The sequence below is a fragment of the Ciona robusta genome, chromosome 2 (genome assembly GCF_009617815.1).
Source record: "Ciona robusta chromosome 2, ASM961781v2".
Taxonomy (NCBI): domain Eukaryota; kingdom Metazoa; phylum Chordata; class Ascidiacea; order Phlebobranchia; family Cionidae; genus Ciona; species Ciona robusta.
This window is the reverse complement of record NC_143236.1, coordinates 6,220,199-6,247,424: the sequence shown is the minus strand read 5'-3', so window position 1 is coordinate 6,247,424 and position 27,226 is coordinate 6,220,199. Positions and strand designations below refer to the sequence as shown.

Below are 27,226 nucleotides of genomic sequence, written 5' to 3'. Positions count from 1 at the left end.
AAGTGACTTTTTATATATTAACAGTATTACAACCAACACTTGTTTTATTTCATTGAGACATTGTTACCACGACTTACATATAGGGCGGGGAAGATGGGACACCTTTTTATTCTATTTTCTCGTCCTATATGGCAGTAAACGAAGAACAGTCAAAGAATAATAAAAACGTATCCTCACGACTCTCATGGACCGTTGTTAATTGTTTAAAACACGATCAGGATATTTGGATATTCGGTGCTAAATGTGTCCCATCTTCCCCCACCCTAATATGTATACCAGAAATGTAAATATCTCTTGTAGGCTGTGTTGTTTCTTCATTTAACATTAAATAACACAGAATTACTGAAACGTCTAAATGATTAAAGTTAAAAGAAAAGGAAGTGATGCAAGAGTTTTGATTAACACGGATACAGTATGATGCTTTATATTTTCGTATTGTGTGTAAAGCGATGTAATGTATATACAAGTATTAGTGAACTCCTGCAGTGAGGAAACAACTAATATGAATATGAGCGTGTTTGTCAATCGCGTATTTTAATCAGCGGGTAAAATGCAATAGATGCCATATTGTTTTAAAAATACTATTGTACAAAGATATAGAAGGTAATAAATTACATGATGGGTACATACAACACCCAGTTCACTATTAAGGGCATTTTATTCCATCCCGTATCTTGATCGATTCGTTTCAATCTCACAAGCACGCTGTATCTTTGTATGTCGACGATGGTAGCATTGAATCTATGCGGGAAACTTTGATCGCTTGGTGTTGCTGTGGCGCTAGCCTCGTAAGGAAAAGCCGACAAACATGTAATGTACATTACGTTCCAATACGCCACTTGTTTGTTTGAAGCGACTTCTATTTCAGTTTGTCCAGACACCATCTTAACTGTGTTGTCGATAAAAGGGATAAATTCGTTATCTGTATAAACTAATGGTTTGACTTTCTTGTTTTGCGTGTATACTATATCGCTGTCTATGCGTTTAAATCTAAATATGCTTTTAACCAAAACGAATCAAAATTACCAATAATTTCGTAGACTTGATTTGCACACGGACCGCCTTCCCCGTCAGCTGCACAAGCTGTAGAACTACCGTATTTCTTGTACGTTGACCTTGCATTAGCAGAGCCGGCACACCAACCACCGTTCTGTATAAAAGTATTAAGGCTTTGAATTGTAAACGCTGATATATTCATTATATATTAAATTCTAATGCAATAGTGACTCGTCCGTTTGGGTTATAAGTCAACATTTGTGGCGTATTTTATACCACCTAAACATTATCCTAACTAAGAAGCATTATATACCTGTACGGCGAATATTTTGTAATTTCTTGCCAAAGCCACACGTGCACACTTTAGGATAGCATCACTTCTTGATTTGTAATTGTCCATAAGAGTCGAATCTGTTCCTTCTAAAGTTGCAATAGCTCTGTCAAGCGTATCCCCCCAACACCCAAGATCGTTGTATCTGACTTATAAATAGAAAAAAGATACAAGTTATACGATTGGTTGTTTCTTATGCATGTAACATATATAAACATAGTATACGGGTAGGGGGAGATAGAACACCTTCAGCGAATAATGCTCAAATATCCTGATCGCATTTTAAACAATTAACAACAGTTTATGGGAGTCGTAAGGATACGGTTTTATATCTTTTTGAATTTTCCTTGTTTACTACCGAACGGGACGAGAAAATAGAATGAAAATGTGTCCGATCTTTTCCCACTTTATATACATAAAAAGCGCAATCGATCATATTCCTTTTGCACTTTTAATTTATATTAAAGTTATTTACAAAGTCATACAAGTAACCGGCATCATGGTAAAAAAACATAAATGTCAATCCAAATTTTAAATTTCGTCGCCAATACCCTATAATATAGTAGGGTGGGGGGAGATGGGACATCGTTTTATTTTATTTTTTTGTCTCATTTGGTATAGTAAACAAAAAGCATTCATAGAGTTATAAAACCGTATCCTCACGACTCATAAACCTTTATAAATTATTTAAAACACGATCACAAAATTTAGATATTATGTGCTAAAGATGTCCCGTCTTCCCCCCACCCTACTATATATACCATTATAGTAGTTATATCGATTTTAATTATTTACTTAAATTTATACTTACGTGGAAGGACATAGGAATATTGAAGCTGTAGAAATAATATAAGCAATAACATCTTGTACTTATTTTTAATTTACCTTATCACCCCTGCGTAACCATATATACTATTTGTTATAATATATAATCACTATATGCAGAATATGTAACTCCGCCACCCTTAGACTTTACTTATTGTATATTTTACAACATAACAAGCTAAGCAGCAGGTGATGTTCCTTTATAGATCAACACTATTAAACCCAACCCTTAAGACATTGCTACTTCAGTTAGTCATTAAACAACATATTTACTGAAACGTCATAATAATAAAGTAAAAGGAAAGGGAAAGGAAGTGACGCTACAATTTTGGATCACACGGGTTTACAGTTTGATGCTTCATATTTTCTAGTATTATAGTAGGATGGGGAGAGATATACAAGTATTGGTGAACTCCTGTAGTAAGGCCACCACTAATATAAATAAGAGCGTGTCCATCACGTGTTTCGATAAGGGGGGAAAATGCAATAGATGCAATATTGTTTTAAAAATACTATTGTACAAAGATATAGACGGTAATAAATTACATGACGGGTACATACAACACCCAGTTCACTGTTATTCGCTTTTTATCCCATCCCGTATCTTGGTCGGTTCGTTTCAATGTAACAAGCACGCTGTATCTTTGTATGTCGACGATGGTAACATTGAATCTATGCGGGGAATTTTGATCGCTTGGTGTCGCTGTGGCGCTCACTTTCATTGGTGGAGCCGATAAACATGTGTTGTACAATACGTTCCAATACGCCACTTGTTTGTTTGAGGCTACTTCTATTTCAGTTTGTCCAGACACCGTTTGAACTGTGTTGTTGTTATAAATATTCAATGGTTGATTAGTCTTCGCCATTATAATGCTATGGCGTATGATGGGATATCATTAGCACTCCCATATGTGATACCGTTAGCACTTAAATCTCGAAAGAAAACATGTCCCGTGTTACCCCACCCAACTTTAATACCTATTAAACGTGTGCATAGAAAACACAACCCAAAACTAATTTATTTGTGTTTACAATCCGCATTTACAAAACTTGTTTTAACATTGCAATATACGACGAATTCTTTGGTTTATAATTATTGATCAACGTAGAGGCATTAATGTGTTTTCGGGCAAAACAACTGTTATGTTTCCTGTTTTGAAAGTATATAGGCCTACTTACTACTGCTTCATACATGCTTTTAAATTAAAAAAAACCTTTGTATGACAGTTAAAATATGAATACATATAGTCAAAATCACCAATAATTTCGTAGACTTGATTTGCCCATTGCCCGCCTTCCCCGTCAGCTGCACAAGCTGTAGAACTACCGTATTTCTTGTACGTTGACCTTGCGTTAGCAGACCCGGCACACCAACCGCCGTGCTGTAAGCAAAATTAATTTCACATTGTGTAGAAAACAGTTCTCTAAACCTAACGTGTTTACGTTTCATTTTTATAAGACAGTATAATATTCATTTAAGATAGAACATAATTTTATTCTCTTTTTCCATCCTATTTGGTATAGTAAACAGGAACATTCATAAAACCATATAACCGTCGCCCTGCGATTCTAAAAAGAGTGTTCTTGATTATTTAAAACACGATTTGGATATATAAGACCTGGGTGCTAGTGTCCCATGAGTACATTCTTTATTCGTGCATCCACGCAAACACCACGACGCGGATAAATACACAGAATAAAATTGACCATCAGGTAGAGTGCTTTAAAACCACCCTGATAAGTGCCTGCTGCCTGTGTATGTGCAAACGAACCTTCATGTTAACCTGTCGTGCTTTTGGTTTGCTCTCAATGTGTATTAGAATTTTCACATTACCATGGATTAGTAGAATAATAGCACTCATACCTGTACAGCAAATACCTCGTAGTTTCTAGCCAAAGCCACACGTGCACACTTCAGGATAGCATCATTTCTTGATTTGTAATTGTCCATAAGAGTCGGATCGGTTCTTTCTAAAGTTGGAATTGCTCTATTTCTCGTATCTCCCCAACACCCAAGATTGTTGTATCTGACTTAAAAACAAAAATCATTCTCACTACTTGAAAGTGTATTGTAAGCAGCAAGCGCAAGATCTATAAAACGCCTAGTTCAGCACCGTGGTACAGCTATAGTTTAGCGCCCCTGCCTCTATGACCCAGAAGTTAGAGTTCGAGGCTCGCCACTGTTACCATTGGGCCGCCAAGCCAATGGTCAATTAGGAGTTGTCTAAATTGTTAGCCACACATTAATACAATTTTCTTTGCTCACACTAACAACCTGTAGCTCGTAAGCGGCTAAGGTAGCTATGTTAAACTCAAACAGAATGTCCCGGTGTTAAAAAGATTGCCGTTGGCTAGCCACGCGAGGATAAATAAGTTACATGTCGTTTTAATGTCAACAATTACTGTTTACACACTAGACAAGACTTCATACGCCTTAAAATTACAAAATGTGTTTCATAAACCGAACTATAGATGTTACATCTCACGTTCGCTCTTGGGAAATATGATTATATCACGATTTCTGAACACAAGACATTTAGGCTTGAGTATTTCACGTACAGCAACTAGCTCTTTATGGTGCATTTAATGTTTGCATGGATTACGACTTACCTGCAAAAACCTCTAGGAACCGAAGCTGTAGGATCAATACCAGAAGCCACATTTAATTGGTATATGTGTTCTCTGTGAATTTCGACGTTGTATTATTATCTATATATTATACACATATGACACCATTTCCAATACACTTCATGAATATCGAAGCCGTTTACAATCTGCTGTTCACTAATTAGTATATAGTGGTGTTTTTTTAAGGCCAAACGTCTATACTTGGTGTATTTATACACCTCATGCTCACTGTCCAATTTCAGCTGTAACACGAGTGTATTTAAATACACCCAATACAAGCAAGTTGATTAATAACGGATTTTAAGTTTGATGCACTCTTAACGTAAACACAAACTAAGCTCATCTTATGCCCAGTTACTAGGATATAAAAGGGAACATCCTTTTACATTTTTAATTAATTTGTAACTTACTAAATGTATCAAGCAGTGACTGTCAAATGGAGACTTTATAAAAGTGATCTCATACTGGCTACTGTTACGTATGTTCTTCCTGTCTCGGTTCTTGAAGCTATGGAAACCACGATTATTTCTGCTGCTAAGATTCAGTTATGCACAGGAAGTCTTATTTTGGTGACGTATATCAGATATTTGACGCAACATTTCGGTGTAAAATGAGAGTTTTTTGAAAGGTTCAATGAGTTAACTGAATTGTGTACAGTACAGGTTTAGTCGCTGTTTTTCGACCAACTCTGGATTATACAGTCTCATTATGGTATGAGTATATACGGTACTGTTAATAGGGTTATATTTTTTTATTCACTGTGAGGCAACAAATTATCTCAACCTAGATTACATAAGCATATTTGAGCGACCTAAAGTGGAATATTTATTGGTATATCTTTTAAGTGTACGGCGTGGGATTCACGTCGTATAAACTGAAATGCGCTATTCTGATATAAACCCAATGGGTAATAAATAATATATAGAGTAGGGTGGGAGAAGATGGGACACCTTTAGCACATAAATATCCAAGTATCCTGACCGCCTTTTAAACAATTAACAACGGTCTATGGGAGTCGTGAGAATACGGTTTTAGAATTCTTAGAATGTTTTTTGTTTACTACCAAATGGAACAAGAAAATGGAATGAAAAGGTGTCCCATCTTCTCCCACCCTACTCTATTTAAGATTCGCTTTTTTTAAACTGACGGTCGCATATCTATAACCTTTATCCATAATTGCAAGTTATAACAGCGTAAACTGAGTATAACTAATATTTTATTGAAATGAAGATTTCATTTAAAATCTACAGCGACGCAAAGTAATCACAGAAAGAAAAGCGAAAATAAATAAAAAGTTTTTAAGTTGGAGTTGCCCCTCTTGCTGGCGTGCTGTCAACCATTTCGGGGTCGTCATGTGGTAATGACGTCACTTCGGAACTTGTGACGTCACTGGTCGTAAGGATATTTGTGTCAATAACGTCACCGTTGCTGCCATTTGGAGGATGTCCTATCTCCCCTTCAGTGCTGTTAGATTAATATAATTTGGTTAGTGCAACTTACGTGCAGTTGATCTACTGACACACAGGTAGCTTGGGGTAAAATGGTTCATGTTTGCATTCACTTTTATCATTCTCTTCGAAAGTAAACAAATAACATGCAACGAAATTATGTAAATTGTTTAAAAATGATCAAGAATACGGGATATTATATGCTAATGGTATCCCATCTTACCCCACAGTACCATATATATACATAGAAATGACTGTGCAATTATGTTTATTACTTTACTGGAAAGCAAGACTTAAAATAACTAATGTGCATTGGTACGTGGTATAATGTATTCCAACAGTAGAATAGCCAAGTATGTTTCGCTCTGTGACGTTTTAATGCACATGACTGTATGCATTAGTGTGGACCGACGTTGGTGTGGACTAAGTTGGAGCAATGACAGTGAAGTGTCCTTGCGCACAGACAGCGCTTACGTTGCAGAAGCGATTAAGCCCAGCAACTTAAGAAAGCTTCAGATTAAAATACTTTGACATTATTGCCTGACTTTTAATTTGTAAATTACATTTTCTTGAATTTATAAGAAATGAATCAGTGATGACATGTAGGTTACTGTATAATTAACACATTCCAATTTATGAACGAACTCGCTGCATTGGCGTTAAATACCCTATAGGTTATTTTATAAGACTCTCATACTCGTGTTTTACCTTATGGAACAGCCGTGTTATATAACTACTGTCGGCCCCGCCACGCGAGTAATAAAAAGTTACATTAATTCACCTTTCAACTTTCTTCATTGAAACTTCTTCCAATTCTTTTTCTTTCTTTGATTCAAGAAAAGCAATGAGACGAAGCCTGCATGATATTTTAATATTAATTAGATTAACATAAAAACACACAGCCTTCTTAGGGTTTATTTTAAATCCAACAATGTCGCAATAAAAAAGTATGTAACAGATATTCCGCACGTCAGCATGTTTACGAATCGACAAATTGGTAGAACATAGTTAAAATTTGGGAAACACCAACACTGGCTTAAGGGAATTGTTTCATTGCACTGTTACCACCGAACACGCAGTCGTTTAAGACAAGAGGGCAATCATTATAATTCCGCGCGCGTTTGACGCTTTCGGGGTTCCAAACTTTTACTCAAAACTTCGCAGTAGTGCCTTTCTTTCATTTAGAGTTAGTCCTAACACCGCTTGGATAAACTTGTTAAGCCAGTCGCAAAACCTTATAGGCAACGGTACAGGTTAGATTAGGTTATTAGAAAGACATTTGTTCGAGTTCAAATGAACAATACGACCTTTAGTACTTAGAAGAACTGGTTCACACAGCAGTGCCAGGTAATAAGGTAATAACCGCATCGGTTAGTTATTTAGTATACAAACGTTATACCTGCTTCGTCGTTTCGCGGAAGGCGAAATCTTCTTTTTTCTTTGCGTTCTGTGAATTGTTTGTGCTATTGTGACGTCATGGTGTAGCGCGTTTTGAGTCTGCGAAACAATGAGATGGTTATGCGGCAATAATGAAATTCTGTGTCGATTTTTTGTATATAAGAAATACATGGTTTATTTATACACACTCGCTGTCCAACACTAGCGCCTGTATACGTACCATGTCGTATTTCGAGTTATAACATTGGTATATATATATAGACTAAGACGTTGTTGTTACATCGAGTGAATAATTGTAACTTATTTTATGCTCGTGTAGATGGCAGTAGTCGTTACGTTTTGTGTCATATACACTTACCAGGATAAAACTGGTTATATAAAACTATATTACGGCTGTTTATTTCATAAACCTCGTGCCCGCTTACAAGTTACCCCATATGTCACTTTTTAGGTGAAGTATTTCTAAGCTGACTACACATGTTTTTTATTTACCATATTTGACAAGTCTGGAATATTTGAAGTTTTTAAAAGTCCGGGATTGACTGAAGCAAGGCATCGCATTGGGGGAATTCCCGGGGGAAACATGACGGTAGGGTGGGGAAGTACGTCGGGATATTGGGTGGGTTGAACACCGGTGTCTTGAGGTAGGTAAGGTAGCACCTGCGTATAAAAGTTTCTTTGTATTTTATATTTTCTGGACTAGCTTTACTAATGTTAAAGAGATGATTTATGGAGCATGAATTTTCATTTTGTCTAAAATTTTATAAAATTAAAATACAGTGATGTTGTTTTTTTAAAGTTGTTGTTCAAAAGTGGTCGGGAATTTTCCTTGTTATTTGAAATTCGTTATTTTTTTCTTTAAAAGTTTAAAGTTTCAATTGAGGTCTTCTAAGAAAAAGGTAAAATCGAAAAGTACTCAATAATTGTGTTTGTTTCGTAACAAACTATGTCAGTAAACACCAATACACAATCATGCACGTTAGGTTACGTGAATCATACGTGTATATTATACATGGTCGATCGATTGGGCCTATTTACCTGGTGCATTTGGATTAACAGCGGTCCGCCGCTAGATGGTAGTAGTAAGTGCTGCCCGGAGAGAACCGGGTGGAGCAGTTGTTGCTTGGTAACGGCTGATACGTCATAATTTCCGAAGCTCTGATTAAATTGGGGGCACAGGGTGGGGACGATTATCGTTGGCGCTACCTAGCGAGAAAAATGACGTTAAATTGTTGAAACGGAAGCGTTGGTAATTTGGTGGCAATTTTCGAATAGCAGCTTAACTCGTTTAAATTTGACCGTCTTGTGCATAATTTATTTGCTCGTCGTGTAATGAAGTGTTCGGTTGATATAAATAGAACACAACGGCCAAGTCTAGCTTGTACTAGCATGGCAAGCCATTTAACATGTCCTTATATATTTGGGTATAGGTTATACATTTTACAAGAATCAATACGCGTATTATACCGTATAGGAATACAAATATGTTGTAACATTTATGCAGATTTCATGTTAACCGTATGTTAATATAATACGACAAATGATGACAAGCATTTGTACCTAAGCCATCATCATCATTATTATTTACAGTGCGTATATGTAATAGTAATGTAGGGTAAGCTGGGACACTTTTAGCACATAATATTCAAATATCCTGATCGTGTTTTAAACAAATAACAAATGTCTATGGGGGTCGTAATGATACAGTTTTATAATTTTTGAATGTACTTTGTTTACTACCAAATGGGAAGAGAAAGTAGAATGAAAGGTGTCCCATCTTCCCCCACCCTACTATATGCTAAACGTTTACGTAGTACCTATACGTATTGCTCATTCGTGAATAAATAGCAACGAATATACATACGCACCATATACATATGAGCTATATACATATGAACTATATACATATGAACTATATACATACGAACTATATACATTGCATGCAAGTGCTCAACTGAATATAGAATAATAAATTTTCGATATTGTTATAACCTAAATTTTACATTTTTGATCATGTTTTTAACATTTAACAACGTTTTGGGGGGCCATACGTTGCGGTTATGTAAATCTATAAATATTCTTTGTTTTCGAACCAAACGAGACCAATAAAGGGATATCAAAACTGTAAATATCTTGCCCAAACCTGCTATACAGCATTGCATTCACTTAACTAAACACTAAGTTAGGTATGTTTCGCAAGCAGTTTGTTTATGGTATAGATAAGTTTTTTTGTTATTACACCGACTGTAATGGATAAGACCACCGTTACAAGTTACCAAAACATTTCCTTTTTCCACTTAAAGCAATTGTCACTAATGGCATTCCATGAGTTACTTTGTAGCAATCGCACTCAAACTAAAACCCGTGACATTTACTCTCGGAAACAACGAGTTTACACGTAAAGGCAAAGTGCCAGGAATCTTGTTTTAGTAGGTGAAATAGGAAATAGTTTTCCAAATTGAAATTAAAATTGGACTCGAAAATATCAGCAAAGTTTATTTTATCCCGAATTCAATTTAATTCCGCCCAATAAATGGAATTTTCGATTTCAAATTTCCGTCGTAAAATTTTATATTTTTCTCGTAAAATTCCGAGAAATTTACTTTACCGCAGAAAAGCTTTTACATTTTGTGTTTAAAATCTGACAATATTCAGTGGTTTGTGAGGTGTATGGATCGCGGGTGTTATCCTTCGCCTTGTTTTGCCCGTTTTCAATCACCCATGTAACAGATAAGGCGTTGATAGAAAAGGAATACTCTGTCATTGTCTAGATGCCCGGCCACCCAGCCAACGTTATACAACCACTGTTAAAACACAGCATTTGATCATAAACCTCACCTGATGGGTTTCCATTCTTCAAATGTCTGTCTTGGTGTTTTCAAACTGGTGCCTTGTAGTCTGTATCCTGGTGAACAGATCACTGACTATTTATTTTGCAATCTCTATGTTTATTTAACGCGAATATCTGCAAAGGACACAATAATAAACCGACTTTGCAGGCGCACCTGACATTTAGATTACAATTTAACGCTTCGGATCGCCGAAGCAAAACAGATCTTGATGCGTCCTATGGGCAGCTGTTTTTAATTGCTCTCCTCTAAACCTTCCCCGAACACCTAACCACCGTCGGATTTCGTTGGTTTTGTTTTTCGCTTTGTTTATTCCTCGCGTCTCATTTTCTCCCAGAAATGACGCGATTTATTCAACCTGTCGAAGGCAGCGGTCCCCGCGCGGCTAAGCGGCGATTATCGCAGCAGTAAATAAATAACACCGAGAAGCAACGTCGTCTGCACATTTTCCGTCTCATAGGAAATGCTTCGCGACGAAAATAAAAGCCACCGGAAATTGTATGAACTGTTTATTGGCCCTGATCTCGTGCCAAGTGATCCGAAACGAGCTGTGTAAAGAACAAGCTGACGCAGCGTCGCAATTTAAAAGTGATCAAGCTGATGTAAAAGCGATTCGTTTTCTTAAAGTTTGAACTTGAATGGGGCATTGTCTACGACACTGACCGTCATTGTTACGTAGCATCAGATAATAAACTTAATGCGACTAACTCTTCCGATCTTTTCGGGCGCGAAACGCACGAACGAACGTGACAAAAACAAAACCCTAATTTTCGCTCGATTTAATTTTAAACACTTGCGTATGTGAGTCACAATGGGTCGCTTCAGTCGCTATCACGTGACCAACCAATCGCGACTTCGATTTTACCGGAAATGACGATAATCGAATCACGATCCGGTCACTGTGACCGCGCGACCTGCGAAAGCGAATTACGCGACAAATCGTTCTAAATATACGTCACAAACGAGCAACAATCGCGTGCAAAACCTTCTCAATATTAAATGACTCACGAAAATTTTCAATTCTGATGTTGATGTCTTAACTGTCGAAACCTACGGCTTATGAAGTCACAAACAGAGCTAAGCATTCGTCTCGATCAGCGGCTGCTGCGCCCGGCACCTGCGCCATACATCAAAATATCCAGCACCGCCTGCTGCCCGAAAGCGGGCCAATTATTTCCCTTTCTTTCCAATCGATCCGGGAATATTTTTGTATACCAGCAGAAGCAACGTCCCGATAAAACTTAATTATGGAAGCGCTTTAATTAGCAAAAGAAAGGCCGCGAGCATTTGTGAAGATATTACAATCAATGCGATGAAAGACTTCTTGACCTGCTGTACTGCTCTATAACACTTCCGGACTTGTACATTTTTCGTGACAGGATATGCTTGCCAGACTTAGTCGCGCCTTACGATTCCCAGCGGTACAGAGCGTCGAAAAGATATTCGACACCACAACTGTGCTCTTTTTCAGACCGACGACCGCTAACTTTCGTCTCGGCGAAAAATCAAGCCCAAAACACCTTTCGACTGTTGCGTCATAGACAATCGCGCGATAAGTGAACAGGAATTATTGATTCGTGTTTGTCTGCTGGTCGCGTCTTCGTTTTTCGCGTCATGTTTAATGGGCCGTACATAGACACATCATATCAAGGGCGCCGTTATTACGTCATAATGCTGAGACTTGATTTTTGTAAATCTGTAAACGTCAACTCGACCCAGACGTCGGGCGAAACGTCTGTACGCTCATTTGTGTGAGGATACAGTTATATATATTTCTGAAAAATTACTTGTTTACTAGAAAAATTTAATTACCCAAAAAATGACATAAAACGAAAACGAAAATGAGAACATGGACCATCTTACCCCCATCCATACGAGAAAAGGCCCATTTCCCGCCTACAATATTCCGCCCCCAAAGCGACAAATCTTCACGTAATCCTATTTTCCGCCTCTTTCAAACTAACGCTTGAAACTGTAGTACGTTGACCCTATCTAGTTACTTCACCCGTTTAAATAATACCGCGATGCCCTGCAGTATAAATCGTAGCGTAGATAATATCTACGACCGTGTGAGACAGTTCTCGCTATTTTGGGCGATTTGCGAATGGTTATGAAAATAGTTTACGTTAGTGGATACGGTATATAATTTGAAACTTTTTTAACTGCAGACATGAGGTGTGCGCATAAAACTCACGTGTCTGGTTGTTTTTCTTTTGTGGGCTATAGTTGTGCGAATAAAGCACGCGTGACTGGCGTTGTTATCTTTTTGTGTAAAAAGACACGCGTAAAAATAAAATAATGCAATGTTGCAGCCCGACAGTGAGCATGAGGTCTAACCAAAAGACTACACGCAACCACAAACTAAAGCAATTAAAATGAAACTGCTTTAAAAGAGGTAAATTAATAACGAAATCACACAATGTAATCTAACGCCAACGTAATCGATGTTTATCTGTAAATAAACGGTGATGCCATAACGAAACCCTTCTAAATGGATATTCTATATGTAAATTACAAACATTTTCTCGCCACATTGTATAAAATGTTGCCGTATTTTTAACTTACCAGTAATTTTTAAAGTGGTTATGTCACATTATATAGAAAAACTTCTAAATACGACGAATCCAAACACGACACTCTTTATCGTCTTATATTAGCGTTTTAATTACAAAAACTCTATATATCTAATAAAAAGAGTGGGGTAAGATAGGACACCTTTCATTTTATTTTCTCGTTGCATTTGGTAGTAAACAAAGAAAAATCAAAGAATTATAAAACAGTTTTCTCACGACTCTCATAACCGTTGGTAATTGTTTAAAAAGATGACCCGTCTTCCTCCACCTTACTACAAATAAAACCATATGTCGTCTATAGGCTATCATACACTTTACGTATACAATGCCTAATTTTATGCCTTGTCATTCTAATTTTAACCACGTATATGCTCCACGATACAACGATACCATACATCATCCCACACCAAACTAAATCGGCTTAGAGACTCGACATAATTAGCATAAACTGTTTGCTCCAATTCCGGACCGGAATAATCAATTAGATGCGCTTGTATGGTCTGTTTAATTAATTAGACACTTTCACTGCAGGTGCGGTCTGATGTACGACACCTGTTACTTGTTTATTCTGATACATAACTATATACGCCAGTTGTATTTTTTACCTAAATACGGGTAACTATAGTACAAATATACGGCTCATACACTGTAAGACTTTCTAATTTATTCTTATACGCTAGTTGTATTTTAAACCATATGAATTTTCCCAATCCCTTGGCTTACGTTACAACCTTACTCATGTATAGAATAGTAGAGTATATAAGTGGTTATGCTAAGTAGTTATGCATATATTATCGTTATATTCAAATTGATTTTCCAAAAATCTAAAATATATTTGCGTATGTCATCTGTTAAGAGTGTAATGTTAATCTTTTTATTTATCGCTTTTGTGTGAAAATAGTTTTACTTTTACCCTACCTCGGTCGCTGCGATATAATGACTGGGAAAATCTATACTTTGGCCATTTATTCTCTGCAACTACGATGCCTGCCTTTTTACAGTGCTTTCACGGTTTGGCTATAATGAACGAAAGCATGATATATCGAATTTGGATAGCGATATAACGTTATGTATGTGCGACGTTATGGCACTTGCAATATACCAGCGGTATATACATCGATCTTAAAAGGCTGACTGTTCGCGGATTTTATACAACGAAGAATCGGTCGCATTTACAAAGACAAATGCCCTTCCTAAAACCGCGAATGGAGATATAAATATTTCGGGTCTTCATCGCGCTTTTGACGACTTTGAGTGTCTCATGTTGAAACAACACGCCTTAAAATATTCTTTGTTCTGGTATAACTATTTCGCTTCGTTGCTTTTATTCGGTCATAAATGAACGATATCGCGCACTTGAGGGACTCGAATTTTCATCTTAAAAGTAAGCAGTCCGACTTGAAAGGGAAAAAGAGATATTCGGGATTATAATTATATTCCGCACCGTCTTGTGAGCCAGCGCTGTGTAAAAATATGACAGAATTTAAAAATTAATACACCCGCCGAACAGAGGCTATGGCGTATTGCTAGCTGGAATAAATTATTTAAAACGCCCAATAGAAAACGTTCGTAATCAAAATTGTTGGCGACCATAAGTTTCGTCAGCGACTGAAAATAACTCTGATCACCGGCAGCGCTAAAGCTGCTTTGGCTGCAAACAAACAACGCTCGTCCTACGAAGTCGGTTTTCAGAAATGCTGAACAAAATCTTTGGTTCATTTAATGGTTGTAATTAATGATCGAACCGATGTGAATATGTGTGTGATAAGGTCATGACCCGACAATGACGTCAAAGTTTTGACAACTGTAATTTGAATGTCAGACCAACGATTAAATAATATATTTACATGTGTACAACTATATAGTACTGTGGGAAAAGATGCGATACCGTTTGCGCCTAAATATATATTTTATGATCTTGTTTTGAACAGTTAATAACGCTCTTTTAGAATCTCGATAATGCGGTCATACAATTCTGTAAATATTTTTTGTTTACTACCATATGGGACGAGAAAATGCCATAAAAAATGCCCCACTTTTCTATACATGTATATATATACAAGTATATATATGTACTTACATGGGTTGGCCAAACCAGTGACTTTATAAACGGGAGATTCTAAATTTCAACATTTTAGTTTAACTGCGGAGCAGACATTCTGTGAATAATTAATGTCACATATATAGTTTTATCAAAAAACGCCTCCTTCATATACACCCAGTCATTAGTTAGAAATCTAATATCAGAGCCCGAAATATTCCTATTCAAACAATGTTTTCTGTATATATTTTGCGCACATATATTTAAATATAAAGAGTTTATCATCTATTCGTGTGTAAATAAATGTCTCGCTTATGTGGTCTATTTTTAAAAACTCCAATCTGCGGTATATATAATCGTTTTGTCGATATTCCAAACACACAACCTAATTTATGGTGTGTGATTTTGAGACTGCCTTTGTCAGCTTTATTTATACAGTAGGGTGGGGGGAGATGAGACACCTTTTAGCTCTATTTTCTCATTCCATTTAATAGTAAACAAGAAACATTCAAAGATTTTTAAAACTATATCCTCACGACTCTTAAACACTATTTTTAATTGTTTAAAACACAATCAGGATATTTGGATATTATGTGCTAAAGGTGTCCCTTCCACCCTACTATATAATGTAACTATTCTTACTAAATCGAGGCACTATATATATATGCTCTATATAAAACGTTGTGTTTCAGAGAAGTGGTTTAATCATGTAGGCTAAAAATGGTGGACAAAAAAATGAATGGCATTTTTAAGAATCAAAAGGTTTCACAAGGAAAAATATATAATCGCTAAGTTGAAAAACATAAACACTTTATGTGATGCGATTAACGTTACCGGTATCGTAGCGCAGTGGTTTTAAGAGTCGGCGCTCTTCACCACAGAGAATACTGAGTTAAGAGTTACACGGGTTCAAGGTGTACGAAATAAATACAGGGCACCCAGGTTTTAACTTATAAAATTTAGCGTACGCGTAATGCACTATTGCTTTTTCAATCCGTTCTCAATTTTATTCAAAATAGCGAAATATCAAGTCCATGAGGACGCTTTAGAAAACTACCTAAAGAGATGCAAATTAAATATTCTGCTATTATTGGGCTATCTTATCGTGAGCTTTATATTCTTTTGTAGTTTCCCGACACTCTATTGATTGATCGTACCCCACTAATCCAAACTCGTATTTTGTAGAAGTACAGGTTCGCACATTGTATCGATCACAAGTCAGGTTTTCTCAACCTTTCATGGTCTGTGGCGACGTTTATCGATACTTTATCAAAATGTACTGGGTATACCTGCTTAAACATAAAAAACAAGTTGTGTTTACTTAATAATGTGTCGCTTTATTTACAAAATACAGTAGTCCACCTATGAAACAAAACAAGGCTATGAGCAGAGGCTAGTAACTTCATTAACCAAAACTTGTAACCTTATAGTATCTGCACCGACATTTTGCTTGTATTGTGTATCTAAACAAAAACTTTAAAATTGTGTTGATGTTTTATTGTCAAGACAAATTTTAGAGATCATTTTTAACAGTTTTGTGAACTAGCAGTATTACAATAGCCAGATTTATTTAATGTCAATTGCTGTATAAGCCTTTATAAAAGAAGAAAGTGGTGTATTAGGTGTATATGCACAGCGGCCGTAATCCTGGATTGCGGTACGCGTTGGATTAATTTGTGCGTGTATATACTATATGCTGCCGACTTAGGATTATGGCGGATGGTTTATGTCTTGTGTTATATTACAGCGGTTAAATGCATTCAGTGTTATGGTGTTTAAAATGGAATTATAAGATTATCGTGGTAGTTATGTGTTCTTTTGGATTTTTAAGAATCTAAATGAGCCCCCAGGGCCGCAAAATACGTTTGTGGATATACAGGATAACACACGGCGAAAACATGCATTTGTATAACATGCCAAACACATAACATATCTGTTTAAGCAAAACTTTGAAATAGGATTTTCAAACTTCGTAAATATTTTGCATTACAATATCTTTGCCTTTTTCGACGGTTTGAAATAAAAGATGGATGTAGCATAACAGCAAAATCCCTATAAGTAGGTCAGACTTTGTAATATTCCAAATCGTAAATGTTTAATGGTTGTAACATAATGCTTTTTGTATGATTGTTCTGTGGACAAAATCTCTGGCATTGTGATAAGCTGTTGCGAAAAAAACAAAGCCAGAGAAGTATAGTACAACGTAATTAGTAGCAGGCTATATTCTGCTTTAGTGTTCCATTTCAAAACACCGGTTGTACAAATATAAATAACATTATGACTTTATTTGCAATTGAGTATCAGTATAACTATATAACTTTTAATTGAAGAAAATAATGATTTTCCTGTAAAAAAGTTAAACAATTTTTCGTAAAAGACTGCAACACTGACAACGGCATTTAATAAAATGTAATTTCATATCTTTCATACTGTTTGTAATATAGTAGGGTGGGGGCTGGGAGACGGGACACCTTGATGGTACAAAATATACAAATATCCTGATTGTACTTTAAACAATTAACAACGTTCTATGGGATTCGTAATAAGAACAAAATTTTTATAATTTTTTGAATGTACTTTGTTAACTACCAAATGAGACGATAAAACATAAAGGTCCCATCTTCCCACACCCTACTAAATACCCGGATTATAAAAAATTATCAAATCGTGTAAATATTAAAATTAGAAATCCGGTATTTGTTCTTGAAATTTAATTTATTTATATCATTCCGGGTCTTGTCTCGTCCACAAAGTAATGTGGTCCAATAGCGGCTGGGTCGTAGGTGAAGAAAACCAGTTTGTTTGACTCGACGACCGGAATTACAATCTCCGCGTATCCGTCATGATTTAAATCATCGATGGTTAGCGCCCCTACCGGTCCAGCTGCTTTGTAAATCTGTAAAAGATTTTATAAGTATTTTGGTAGAAAAGTCGTATAGTGGGTTGGGATAGGATGGTCTAGGTTTGGATTCTCCTTTCTTATCCCATTTGGTAGTAAACAAAAATGTTTACACGATTATATAAACGTATATCCCCACGACTCTCCAGGAGAGCTTTGTTTTTGTTCGAAACACGATCAGAAATGTGGAACATTATGTGCCAGTGGTATCCATAACCCCATTATAAAAAGTATCCGGTGTTTAAGTATAATCTGCATGGGCTTGTCCTATATACTACTGATACGTGTATCAAGTTTAGAACTGACCGCCTAAATCGGGAGTGACTTGTACATTTAAATGTCATGTCTACTGTTACAGTTTTGTTGAACGTGTTTAACTAGTTGATATAACAACTGATATCCTTGTTTTCGTTCACGGGTATAAGGTAATTGCCATGTGTGTAGTTTCTGTACTAAGCTTTAATGTGTATAATTCCACTCATACGGGTGTGTTTGTGTATAAGTAAACAAAATGAACACGAAAACGCCGGATATAGTAATCCACCGTGTTGTATAATACACCTACATATATTGTAGAGTCATTCTATCGCTGGTTAACCTTCTACTAACGTAGGCGTGGGGACATAACCTTTAAAGAGATTTCCTTAAAAACAACGTGTTATGAGCTCATACGGTTTTTAGGTTGGGCCAAACCACATTTTGTAGGCGCCCCCGCAACTCTGACGAGTTTCAAGTGTTTACTGATGTGTTTTGTGTCTCAAAATTTGGTAAATCGTTGGAGAAATTATCATAACTTTTTTCTGGCGTATTATTAATTACAATTCGAGAGTTCTCAGACTATATCGTTTTGGTACTGTGTCGTCATAAAACAGTCTGTACGGTTCACAGAAAAACAAAAATATTTGAAAATTTAAATTGGTGCTGTTTTAATCCAAGCACGTGGATATGACATATAGGTATACTGACTATACTGATTCGATTTATTTCAGTATATGCAAAAATGTTTCAAAATTTTACTGTGTTATGTTAAATGTAAAACGGACTCTCACTGGTCACATGGACTTTGGATATTTTCAACTATAGTGCTTAAACGTTAAAACATCATATATCTAGTAGTCTATACTTACTGAGTGACTACTGTATTCCCAGTTGTTTGTTTTCTTAGAGTTCGGAATAAGAACATAAACTCTTCCATCGTCGTCACCAGATACAATAATAAATGGTTTCTTTTTCCTTTGGTATAGCAAATGTTATGATTCAAGTAGCTCAATCAAAAATAGTTTTTGATAACTATTTTTCGCTCCTCTTGTGTCAAACTTCGCGCATATTTAACCACTCTCAAAGTTTAAAAACTAATTACCCACAAAGTTACAAACGTGGTAACACATAAGCGGTCACGAGGTGTATGAAACAAAACACCAGTGTTAAACGACTGTCGTTACTCTAAGTTATAACGACTCTCGATAAAAAAATATTCATTCGGTCCTACCTTGCAGACACCGAGCTATATCTCAACACTGGATGAAAGATGTTGATTTTTCCTCCAGATCCAAGATCAGGGAGAGGAATCTCTACAGCACCATCCACCAAGGTATGTCTTCTCCATTTATCTCTTATAAAGTCACAAGGTATCTCATATACGATAACAGATCCTTGTTGTAATCCATGCCTGCAACAATAAAATATTTTACTTCACTACGCCAAAGAATACTTGGGCATAAAAAAAGTTCTACGCACTGTATCGTTTGGAAGAAGGACTTCTTTATGAATCAGTGAAGTTAACTTATAACTATATAAGATGGTAAATAGTTTTGGACCGTACTATTCCTCATTTAAACCAATATATCTTCACCCTAACCTCAAACCGCAAAACACACAATTCCAATAATACCTTACACTCAGTCAGTTTTCCTATACATTACCCAAATACACAAGGCATTTGTAAACCCTCTTTTTCACCACACCAAAACCCCACCCCTCCGATCCAACTTACACCCATGTTGACACTATGACGTCATCCCTCCCATCAGCATTGATGTCAGCAATTTGAAGATCGAAGAACCAACCGTGGTTGTCAATCACTCGTTCATTAATCGAATCTACATTTGCCCAATTTTCAGCTGGATCTGTTTAAATAGAAAAAACGTTATAGCCTTTTCCATTATTTTTTTATCATACATAACACTTTGTCTTAATTAACACGCTCTGCTGGGGCCATTTAACAAAGAAATGCATCCCAATGAGAAACCGGTTATTAAAAAAAATATTTGTACTTCAACAACCTATGCCCACTCTAATGTAGAAACTAGGGATACGAAAACGTATAAGTTTAACCAGTATTATACTGCTTACATAAAAGGTAATTCCATTATACTAACAACATAAGAGTTAAAATATAATACTGGTTATTAGCTTACCGTCAGACCATACAGCGTATAACTTATTGTCCCAGTAACCCGCTCCAATAATCACCAACCGACTGCTGCCAGACGGAAGAGGAATTCGTAAAATACGGAAAGAAACGTCAGGACCGTTTGTAATGGGATGTGAACGCCATCTGAACGGTTAGTAATGTGTTGTTAAGTTATTGTGAATAAGATTTTACATTGTAGAGTTATGACACGAGAGTCTTGCTATACACTAAACACATGTCATGCTCACTGTTAAGTTACAACATGGGCGTTTTTATACACCAAACACACATAGAATATCAATACAGTTCACCATGCTCGATGGCCAGTTACATCTCTTCAAGGACAGTTATGAATTCACCCCATAACAGTTTCCAAGCTACATCACTCGAAACTCCCCATACATACTCATTCATAAACCACACCACAACATAACGCCAAACACAACATAACGCCAAAAACATTTCCCACCTTCCAACTCTTGACCATATCGATCTATAACCCGGATTCTCCAACCATATGAGCTCGGAAAACTTGATCGAACCCGGCATACCACGTGACCGTGACGTCACAATATCCGGCCAACCGTCCTGGTTCATGTCGACCCAATCGATCATGGAGTAATACCAATCTCCTCTGTTAGTTTCCTCCGATACGAACATCGGCGTTGGAGGGGACGTTTGGTTGTAGATAACTGGCAAGAGGACGATTTGACCTTCGGTGCCTTGTGGGGGGTAGAATGTTGACGTCATCCACCAATATGTTGTTTCGCTGTCCGGCATCAGGTCGTCTGTGAAATAATATAATATATACTACTATATTGTTTATAGGATAATAAGATATAGTTCTGCTTGTTCTTCAACCGCGACTGGCCAGTAATGGGTCTTTAGACATACAGAGAAAAAAATACATATAAAATAATCACCTTAGAATTTTTAGGTATAGTAATTTATAGGCGGGTACGAGGTGTAAAAATTGCACCTTTGTTACCACGACTGTCGTTGCAACGAGACCATAATCAAGTATGATTGTGTTTAAGTTCTCTATTTAAAATGTTAAAATCTCAGTATAGCTGATAAGGCAATAAAAAAGGCCTGTCATCCTACTTTCAACTCTTCCAACAGCGTTCGGCCACCCCATTTCCCGACCGATCATGTTGCTCGATACCGCCCCCCGGTGTTGAAGCCAGTCGGCGATATTCTCAATCCGAAGAAGACCGATTTCTTGCGAAGTTGAGTTAAACAAACTCACAGCCAGGTCTACTTTTCCTACATCGCTTTCCAGCGCCTATATAACATGTAGAATAGCAGGATAAGATATAACGCATATAAGTATAAATAGTTGACCTAACTCCGGTCCCATAAACCAAACGAAACCTTAAAAAAGCCTAATTGAAAAGGGTCCGTAAAACACGGGTATCGAAAGCTCTTACTTTAACTTGATAATTAGATATAGAAATCCCAAACAGAGCTTTAATTTGTTTAACAGTGTGACCTGAACCCTATACGAGTTGCTGATCGAAGGTTACAAGTGCCGAGAAATAATTAACCGACAGCGCCCAGTCACGTTAGTGAAATTCTCCACATCACTCCGCGGAGGTCAATAATATTGTTTGACGCCTAATAGTCTGTCCAACATTGTACATTATCCCACAATCAGGGTGATAGAGTGGGGGAAGATAGGACACCTTTTACTAATTTTCTCGCCCCATTTTGTAGTAAGCAAAGTACATTCAAAGAATTTCAAAACCGTATTCTCACGACTCCCACAGGCCGTTGTTAATCGTTTAAAACACGATGAGGATATTTGGAAATTATGCGCTATAAAGGTGTCTCATCTAACGTTGTCGGTTTACAAACCTATCAGTCGTATCGCACCCGGTTCAAAGACGTACTTAGCGAAACCGGGGTTGATTTTTAACAGGTTTAAGGGACAGTATGAAATACCACTAGCCCAGATTTTACGTATTCTCTTTCATATAAAGAGACTTTTATATGCTATCGGAATAATATACAACTTTGAATATTTATAATGGTACACGTCGCAAAATACTCACAAAACACGATAAAAAAATAAATCCAGCTTTAAATAATCTAAGCATAGCAGTCTGACGAAATGCAAAACTGTTCTTTCAATCAATCTCCAAATTAACGATTGAAATTGTGAAAATTACTTATCGTCGTTTATTGCTCCCAGGCCGATTTTGATGTCACCTACCTGCACGAGTGTAGGACTTCCACTCAAATTCAACTGAGCGAAGAGTCTTGGTCGAACCTGCTGGTCCCTCATCCGTTCCCAAGAGGTCATCCAATTTTTCTGAACTCGGTCTATAAGTCGGCTTAGAAACGCGTCGCTGTGGCTGGCTAAGACGAGGACAATGATGAAAAAGAAGACACGGGCCATGATGATCTTGAAGTGATCCGTAGCTTACAGAGGCAGCAGTGTGAGGTAAGGTGGTGTACGTTGCTGTATATATAGCTTATTGGATCGTTCTGCAGCGAACGGTAATAGCGGCGACGACCTGCATTGAGCAAAAACAGGATACGAATTACTTCATTTCGAAGTGACGTAGTAAAACTTCCGCTCGGTCCCCGGTGGCATGATGGCGATTTCGCGAACTATAGTAACCTGGGGTCTTGCTGTCGTGGGAACCTGTATGACCGAAAGTAACCTCAGACTGCAATTGAGCAATACGCTTCTAATTCAGACTCATTTCCTTTTATATTAGGCCAAGAATTGATAATCACGCCATGTGTACCGTGTTGCCCCTACCTGGATCTAAACCTTTTAAGAAATGAACAAGGACGCTTCAACGAGGTAGCTGATGTTTATTATTTCGTAATGTATTTGCACTCACCTCTTGCCATATGATCACTAGATCAATATTGAATAATATCTTCGTCGCCAGCGGTGGCGTAATTAGCGATTCTAGTCCAGACCTAATTAAGGTTCGAGTTGTTTTTGTTGAAGAACAAACTCTTAACACCGGTTTGGCTTGCTTGCAAACCCATACGACCTCAAAGAAACGTGTGAAAATATTGCCAGACACTTAATGTACGCACGTAGGTTCCTGCTTTGTGTCAATCAAATGCATTTTTAAAAAACCTTGAACTTTTAAAAATTGTTAAGATAAAATACTTCCGCTACGGAAAATCGTTGCTATAATCGGTAAAAACACGTTTAGAAAATATGGGATATTATGTGCTACCGGTACCCATCTTACCCCACTGTATTATATACCTTCTAGATTAAAGAAAGCCACACAAAGAAGGAATAAATACCACCTCTTACTCGTCGTTAATTTAAAAGTGGATTATTGTGACCGATTTCAATAAACCCAGCAATTAAAAATTGGAAGTTACGAGAAGGAAAAAAAGCGAGATCTGTCTGGAAGATTTTGCTTTGGTAATATTTGGTATGTTTGTATTTTAGGCAACTTTTCTGTTGTACTTTTGGTGTAATGTTTCGAAATAGGATGGACAACAAGTTTCGTGCGTTGATTTTGTATTTTTGTTTTGCAACCGTGTTGTTAAGTCTAATTTCAGATTTTAGTTACTTGAGTTTGCATAAAGGCAAAGGTAAGAATTGCTCTTATATACTTTTATTATGAAGTCTGTTATAACATTAAGCTAAAGGATAATTAGCCGGTTCAGTTTAAAATCTACAAATATATTATTTACAAATGTTGTATATAAGCACTGTGGGGGAAGATGGGACACATTAAACACATATTACCCAAATATCCTGATCATGTTTAAACAATCAACAATGGTATATATAGGAGTCTAAGGTTTTATAACGGTTTTTTTTTATAATTCTTTGAATGTTTTTTGATTACTACCAAATGGGACAAGGAAAAAGAATGAATAGGTGTCCCATGTTTCATTTTTAAACTTTACTTACGTAAACTGTGGCATTTAAAAAAATAATTAATCATGCGAATGGAACCAGTTGTTACAGTGGTGATATGTCAACTTGATAATCCTACTTCAACGTAGAATTTGTCCCATTCGGAATAAAAGTTAAAATAGCCAATTGAATTTTAAAACCTGATGCATTTGACTTCGGAATTTCGTTTGCCAAACTAGTTTGTCAAATATCCTTCTATAAATGCTGCAACGACTTCTATTTACGCTGCAAGCTTGCAGGAAACGTCATTCATTCTATTTCAATGGAACAGCCATACTTCAACAGGATTCTCAACACTCGAAATCGCTGTAATCAAATTGAAAGACACAATTATACCATACGATCCCACCGTTTCAAATACGACGATCATTTGCAAGCCGTATACTGCGCCACCCCAAAGGTAATAAAAGGGCATACCAACGAAAACATGTTTTAGATTGATAGAGATGCTCAAATGTGATCTAAAGTTACCACCAACAAAATAAAACAGAATCTAGAAACGACTTAAGCATTGTCGCATGGTCTATTTTCACATTTGAGCATCTCTACCCATAAACTATGTGTATTTTTGTGGCCCATTTACTATGAGAATAATAAATGTGTTCTTTCAGATATATCGAATTTCCCTTTCAAAATTGTTTAACCTAACAACTTTAGAACTTTTTTAAATATTGGAATTTTATTTTTTTGGGGAAAAAATTATATAGTTGTTTTTTAAAAAAGGTCGCCAGTACTGCATGGAAATTGCTTTTTCTGAGACTTGGGTCTCACATTGGTGACATAAGCATAGACGACTTCCGCAACCTCGATTACAACGATATTCCGAACACTCATTTTGAGCAGTAAGCTATTTTTCAGCTTGTACTCGTTGATCGTAGTTTTTTTATGTTGTAGTCTTGTTAAGAATGTTTTACGTTCAATTTAATCTGTTTATATTGCAAAGTGTGCCAATTAATATGGTATAGAGTATAGAGTATATACTATAAAGATTATTATAACACGGGTTCTCTTTTTCATACACATAGTATTCCTTGACTTACGACTAATCCAATTGGCAATGATAGCTTTTTTTAAATCACAACAATGCATTTGTGATTCATAGCAATCTCGTATTCCAGAAACGTTGACGAAACTTTGGCTTGGTTCCGCTTACGTAATTACATGACGTTTTTCATCACACGTCATCCATTCGAAAGATTGGTCTCAGCTTTTAATGACAAACTCACAAGTAAAACTTCTGTGACGCCATACCGCGATCGCGTTGGTGTCATGATTGCGCGTGAACAGGCTGGTGAATATATGCAAGGGTTAAGATACGGGTAAGTGTATTTATGCATAGTCTACCCCATTTTAGCACTAGGTTAGCAAAAACATTTCAATTTAGTAAAATCGTTAAAGTACAGAAGGGTGGGGGAGACGTGATACCTTTAGCACATATTATCCAGTTATATCCTGGTTGTGTTTTAATTAATTAACAACGGTCTACGTAAGTCGAGAGGATATGATTTTATAATTGTTTGATTTTCCTTGTTTACTAAATAAGACGAGAAAATAGAATAAAAAGGTTTCCCATTTCCCCCACCCCACTATATAGTAGACTGAGGGGTACTAAGATTGATACCGTTAGCATATATAATATCCCCTATTACCCAAACTGTGTTTTTAACAATTAAGAACGCTGATTTGTGTGAGGATAGCATATAGCAAATTACTTATCTTATACCGTTATATTTTAGAACCAATATCGCATATTTGCCGAACTGGATGGTTTCCAAATTACCGGGTATTGATAAAATGAATGCAACACAGAAGCAACAAGTAATGGAATACATGCGCATTCTCAGAACCGGGGAAATATCCTTCGTTCAGTTTGTCCGGTGAGTATTATAATCAAAGTTTACATAAGAAAGTTGTACTATTCGTTTTCGAAGATGTTAAGGTATTTTTTACAACTCAGAAAGGTTACATCGATATAGAACACCACATTCTAAAGTCTGTTGTTCTCCAGCCACACGACGATAAATTTGTTACATTGGTTTACTCATCACTCATTCATACACTCATTCATGGGTTCAAGGCTAGTCCCTGCTACCATTATGGGCGTGTGTGTCCTTGGGCAAGACACTTAACGGCAATAGCTACAACCCAGCGGTCACTAATGGGTTGTACAAATTATCAGCGAAAAATTATCAGCAATTCGTTCGTTCACTCATCCATTAATCCGTTTACCAGGTATATTATAAAAGAATACAAAGAAGGTCGAGGAGACCAGTTAGACGTGCATTGGCTGCCACAGGTTAAGCTTTGCCACCCTTGTCAACTTAACTACGACTACATCATGCGATTCGAGACGCTGGCCAATGATTCCAGTAGACTACTGGAATATCTTCAATGGGACAGAAAAGAGGACAGCAAAATTAAATTCCCTGTTCAGAAGTCGGCAACGCAAACCGAAGACACGAAGGTGGCATTTGGACAAATCTCGCAAGATGAAATTAAAATCTTAAAGGAAATTTATAAGGAAGATTTTACACTTTTGGGCTACAACCCTGACCTGTATGATGTAAAACCATTGGCAGAATAAATTTCGTACGCTACCTCACCATTGACGACTTCTGCAATTTATTTGTGTGTTTACTGCTATGCATTTTTACTGCTTTAAAAATTCGGAAATTGCACACGCAAAATTTATATTTAGAAAATTTCACAAATGCATTTAGCTTTTTAAAACTTTTATCAATAAACAAGGTGTTTATTTTATTATATTTAAAGCTATTAAAGCGTCTTTACTAACCGTTTTTTCAAAACATGATACGCTTCGTTCATTGATGTTTATTGATACGTTCGATTGAGCAACCCAAATAAAATACAACCGCATGTATGCGCAACACTCTTATGAGCAACCACCGTGTGTTATT

At 36.7% G+C, this 27,226-nt stretch overlaps 4 protein-coding genes across 6 annotated transcripts; 1 reads left to right on the top strand and 3 right to left on the bottom strand.

The window, feature by feature from the left end:
- Positions 1-410: 410 nt before the first annotated feature.
- On the bottom strand, positions 411-4,898 carry LOC149740604 (uncharacterized). The gene is made up of 7 exons (XM_089872129.1): positions 4,763-4,898; positions 4,017-4,183; positions 3,411-3,534; positions 2,699-2,972; positions 1,310-1,478; positions 1,027-1,150; positions 411-889 (listed from the first exon to the last, which is right to left on the bottom strand). Exons 1-7 carry the CDS (start codon positions 4,812-4,814, stop codon positions 612-614), a joined length of 1,188 nt encoding a protein of 395 aa, XP_089728255.1. The 5' UTR covers positions 4,815-4,898; the 3' UTR covers positions 411-611.
- Positions 4,899-5,978: 1,080 nt separating this feature from the next.
- On the bottom strand, positions 5,979-12,250 carry LOC149740603 (uncharacterized). The gene is made up of 6 exons (XM_089872681.1): positions 10,465-12,250; positions 8,665-8,832; positions 8,119-8,286; positions 7,628-7,725; positions 7,010-7,084; positions 5,979-6,244 (listed from the first exon to the last, which is right to left on the bottom strand). The coding sequence occupies exons 1-6, from the start codon at positions 10,477-10,479 to the stop codon at positions 6,079-6,081; spliced, it is 690 nt and encodes a 229-aa protein (XP_089728807.1). The 5' UTR covers positions 10,480-12,250; the 3' UTR covers positions 5,979-6,078.
- A 5,109-nt stretch (positions 12,251-17,359) lies between these two features.
- LOC149740602 (uncharacterized) lies at positions 17,360-22,815 on the bottom strand. The gene is made up of 8 exons (XM_089872669.1): positions 22,617-22,815; positions 21,506-21,686; positions 20,871-21,189; positions 20,406-20,545; positions 19,982-20,114; positions 19,478-19,657; positions 19,116-19,221; positions 17,360-17,985 (listed from the first exon to the last, which is right to left on the bottom strand). Exons 1-8 carry the CDS (start codon positions 22,800-22,802, stop codon positions 17,809-17,811), a joined length of 1,422 nt encoding a protein of 473 aa, XP_089728795.1. The 5' UTR covers positions 22,803-22,815; the 3' UTR covers positions 17,360-17,808.
- On the top strand, positions 22,594-27,200 carry LOC149740601 (carbohydrate sulfotransferase 11-like). Of its 3 annotated transcripts, none has more exons than XM_089872676.1 (8): positions 22,594-22,847; positions 23,128-23,216; positions 23,647-23,804; positions 24,548-24,708; positions 25,032-25,150; positions 25,427-25,627; positions 26,045-26,185; positions 26,541-27,200. In XM_089872676.1, exons 4-8 carry the CDS (start codon positions 24,571-24,573, stop codon positions 26,890-26,892), a joined length of 951 nt encoding a protein of 316 aa, XP_089728802.1. In that variant the 5' UTR covers positions 22,594-22,847; positions 23,128-23,216; positions 23,647-23,804; positions 24,548-24,570; the 3' UTR covers positions 26,893-27,200. The 3 variants fall into 3 exon arrangements, with proteins under 3 accessions (XP_089728802.1, XP_089728800.1, XP_089728799.1); XM_089872674.1 differs by having other exon boundaries at positions 23,647-23,814; XM_089872673.1 differs by lacking the exons at positions 22,594-22,847; positions 23,128-23,216; positions 23,647-23,804 and adding an exon at positions 23,820-23,977.
- Positions 27,201-27,226: the final 26 nt, after the last annotated feature.

What these genes read in the sequence shown, in the direction of transcription:
- LOC149740604 (XM_089872129.1), bottom strand. Translation starts at nt 4,814, where the DNA reads ATGTGGCTTCTGGTATTGATCCTACAGCTTCGGTTCCTAGAGGTTTTT. An exon ending in ACGAGGTATTTGCTGTACAG is followed by an intron (nt 3,535 to 4,016) that starts GTATGAGTGCTA and finishes TTTTGCTTACAG; the next exon opens with CACGGCGGTTGGTGTGCCGG. An exon ending in GTGTTGTATGTACCCGTCAT is followed by an intron (nt 1,479 to 2,698) that starts GTAATTTATTAC and finishes TTTCTATTTATA; the next exon opens with AGTCAGATACAACGATCTTG.
- LOC149740603 (XM_089872681.1), bottom strand. An exon ending in TGTTAATCCAAATGCACCAG is followed by an intron (nt 8,287 to 8,664) that starts GTAAATAGGCCC and finishes TTTTATACGCAG; the next exon opens with GTGCTACCTTACCTACCTCA. An exon ending in TCAATGAAGAAAGTTGAAAG is followed by an intron (nt 6,245 to 7,009) that starts GTGAATTAATGT and finishes TTAATCTAACAG; the next exon opens with CACTGAAGGGGAGATAGGAC.
- LOC149740602 (XM_089872669.1), bottom strand. Translation starts at nt 22,802, where the DNA reads ATGGCCCGTGTCTTCTTTTTCATCATTGTCCTCGTCTTAGCCAGCCAC. An exon ending in GAAGTCCTACACTCGTGCAG is followed by an intron (nt 21,687 to 22,616) that starts GTAGGTGACATC and finishes CATGTTATATAG; the next exon opens with GCGCTGGAAAGCGATGTAGG. An exon ending in GGGAATACAGTAGTCACTCA is followed by an intron (nt 17,986 to 19,115) that starts GTAAGTATAGAC and finishes AATCTTTTACAG; the next exon opens with ATTTACAAAGCAGCTGGACC.
- LOC149740601 (XM_089872673.1), top strand. Translation starts at nt 23,860, where the DNA reads ATGTTTCGAAATAGGATGGACAACAAGTTTCGTGCGTTGATTTTGTAT. An exon ending in GAGTTTGCATAAAGGCAAAG is followed by an intron (nt 23,978 to 24,547) that starts GTAAGAATTGCT and finishes GCAAGCTTGCAG; the next exon opens with GAAACGTCATTCATTCTATT. An exon ending in CCGAACACTCATTTTGAGCA is followed by an intron (nt 25,151 to 25,426) that starts GTAAGCTATTTT and finishes CTCGTATTCCAG; the next exon opens with AAACGTTGACGAAACTTTGG.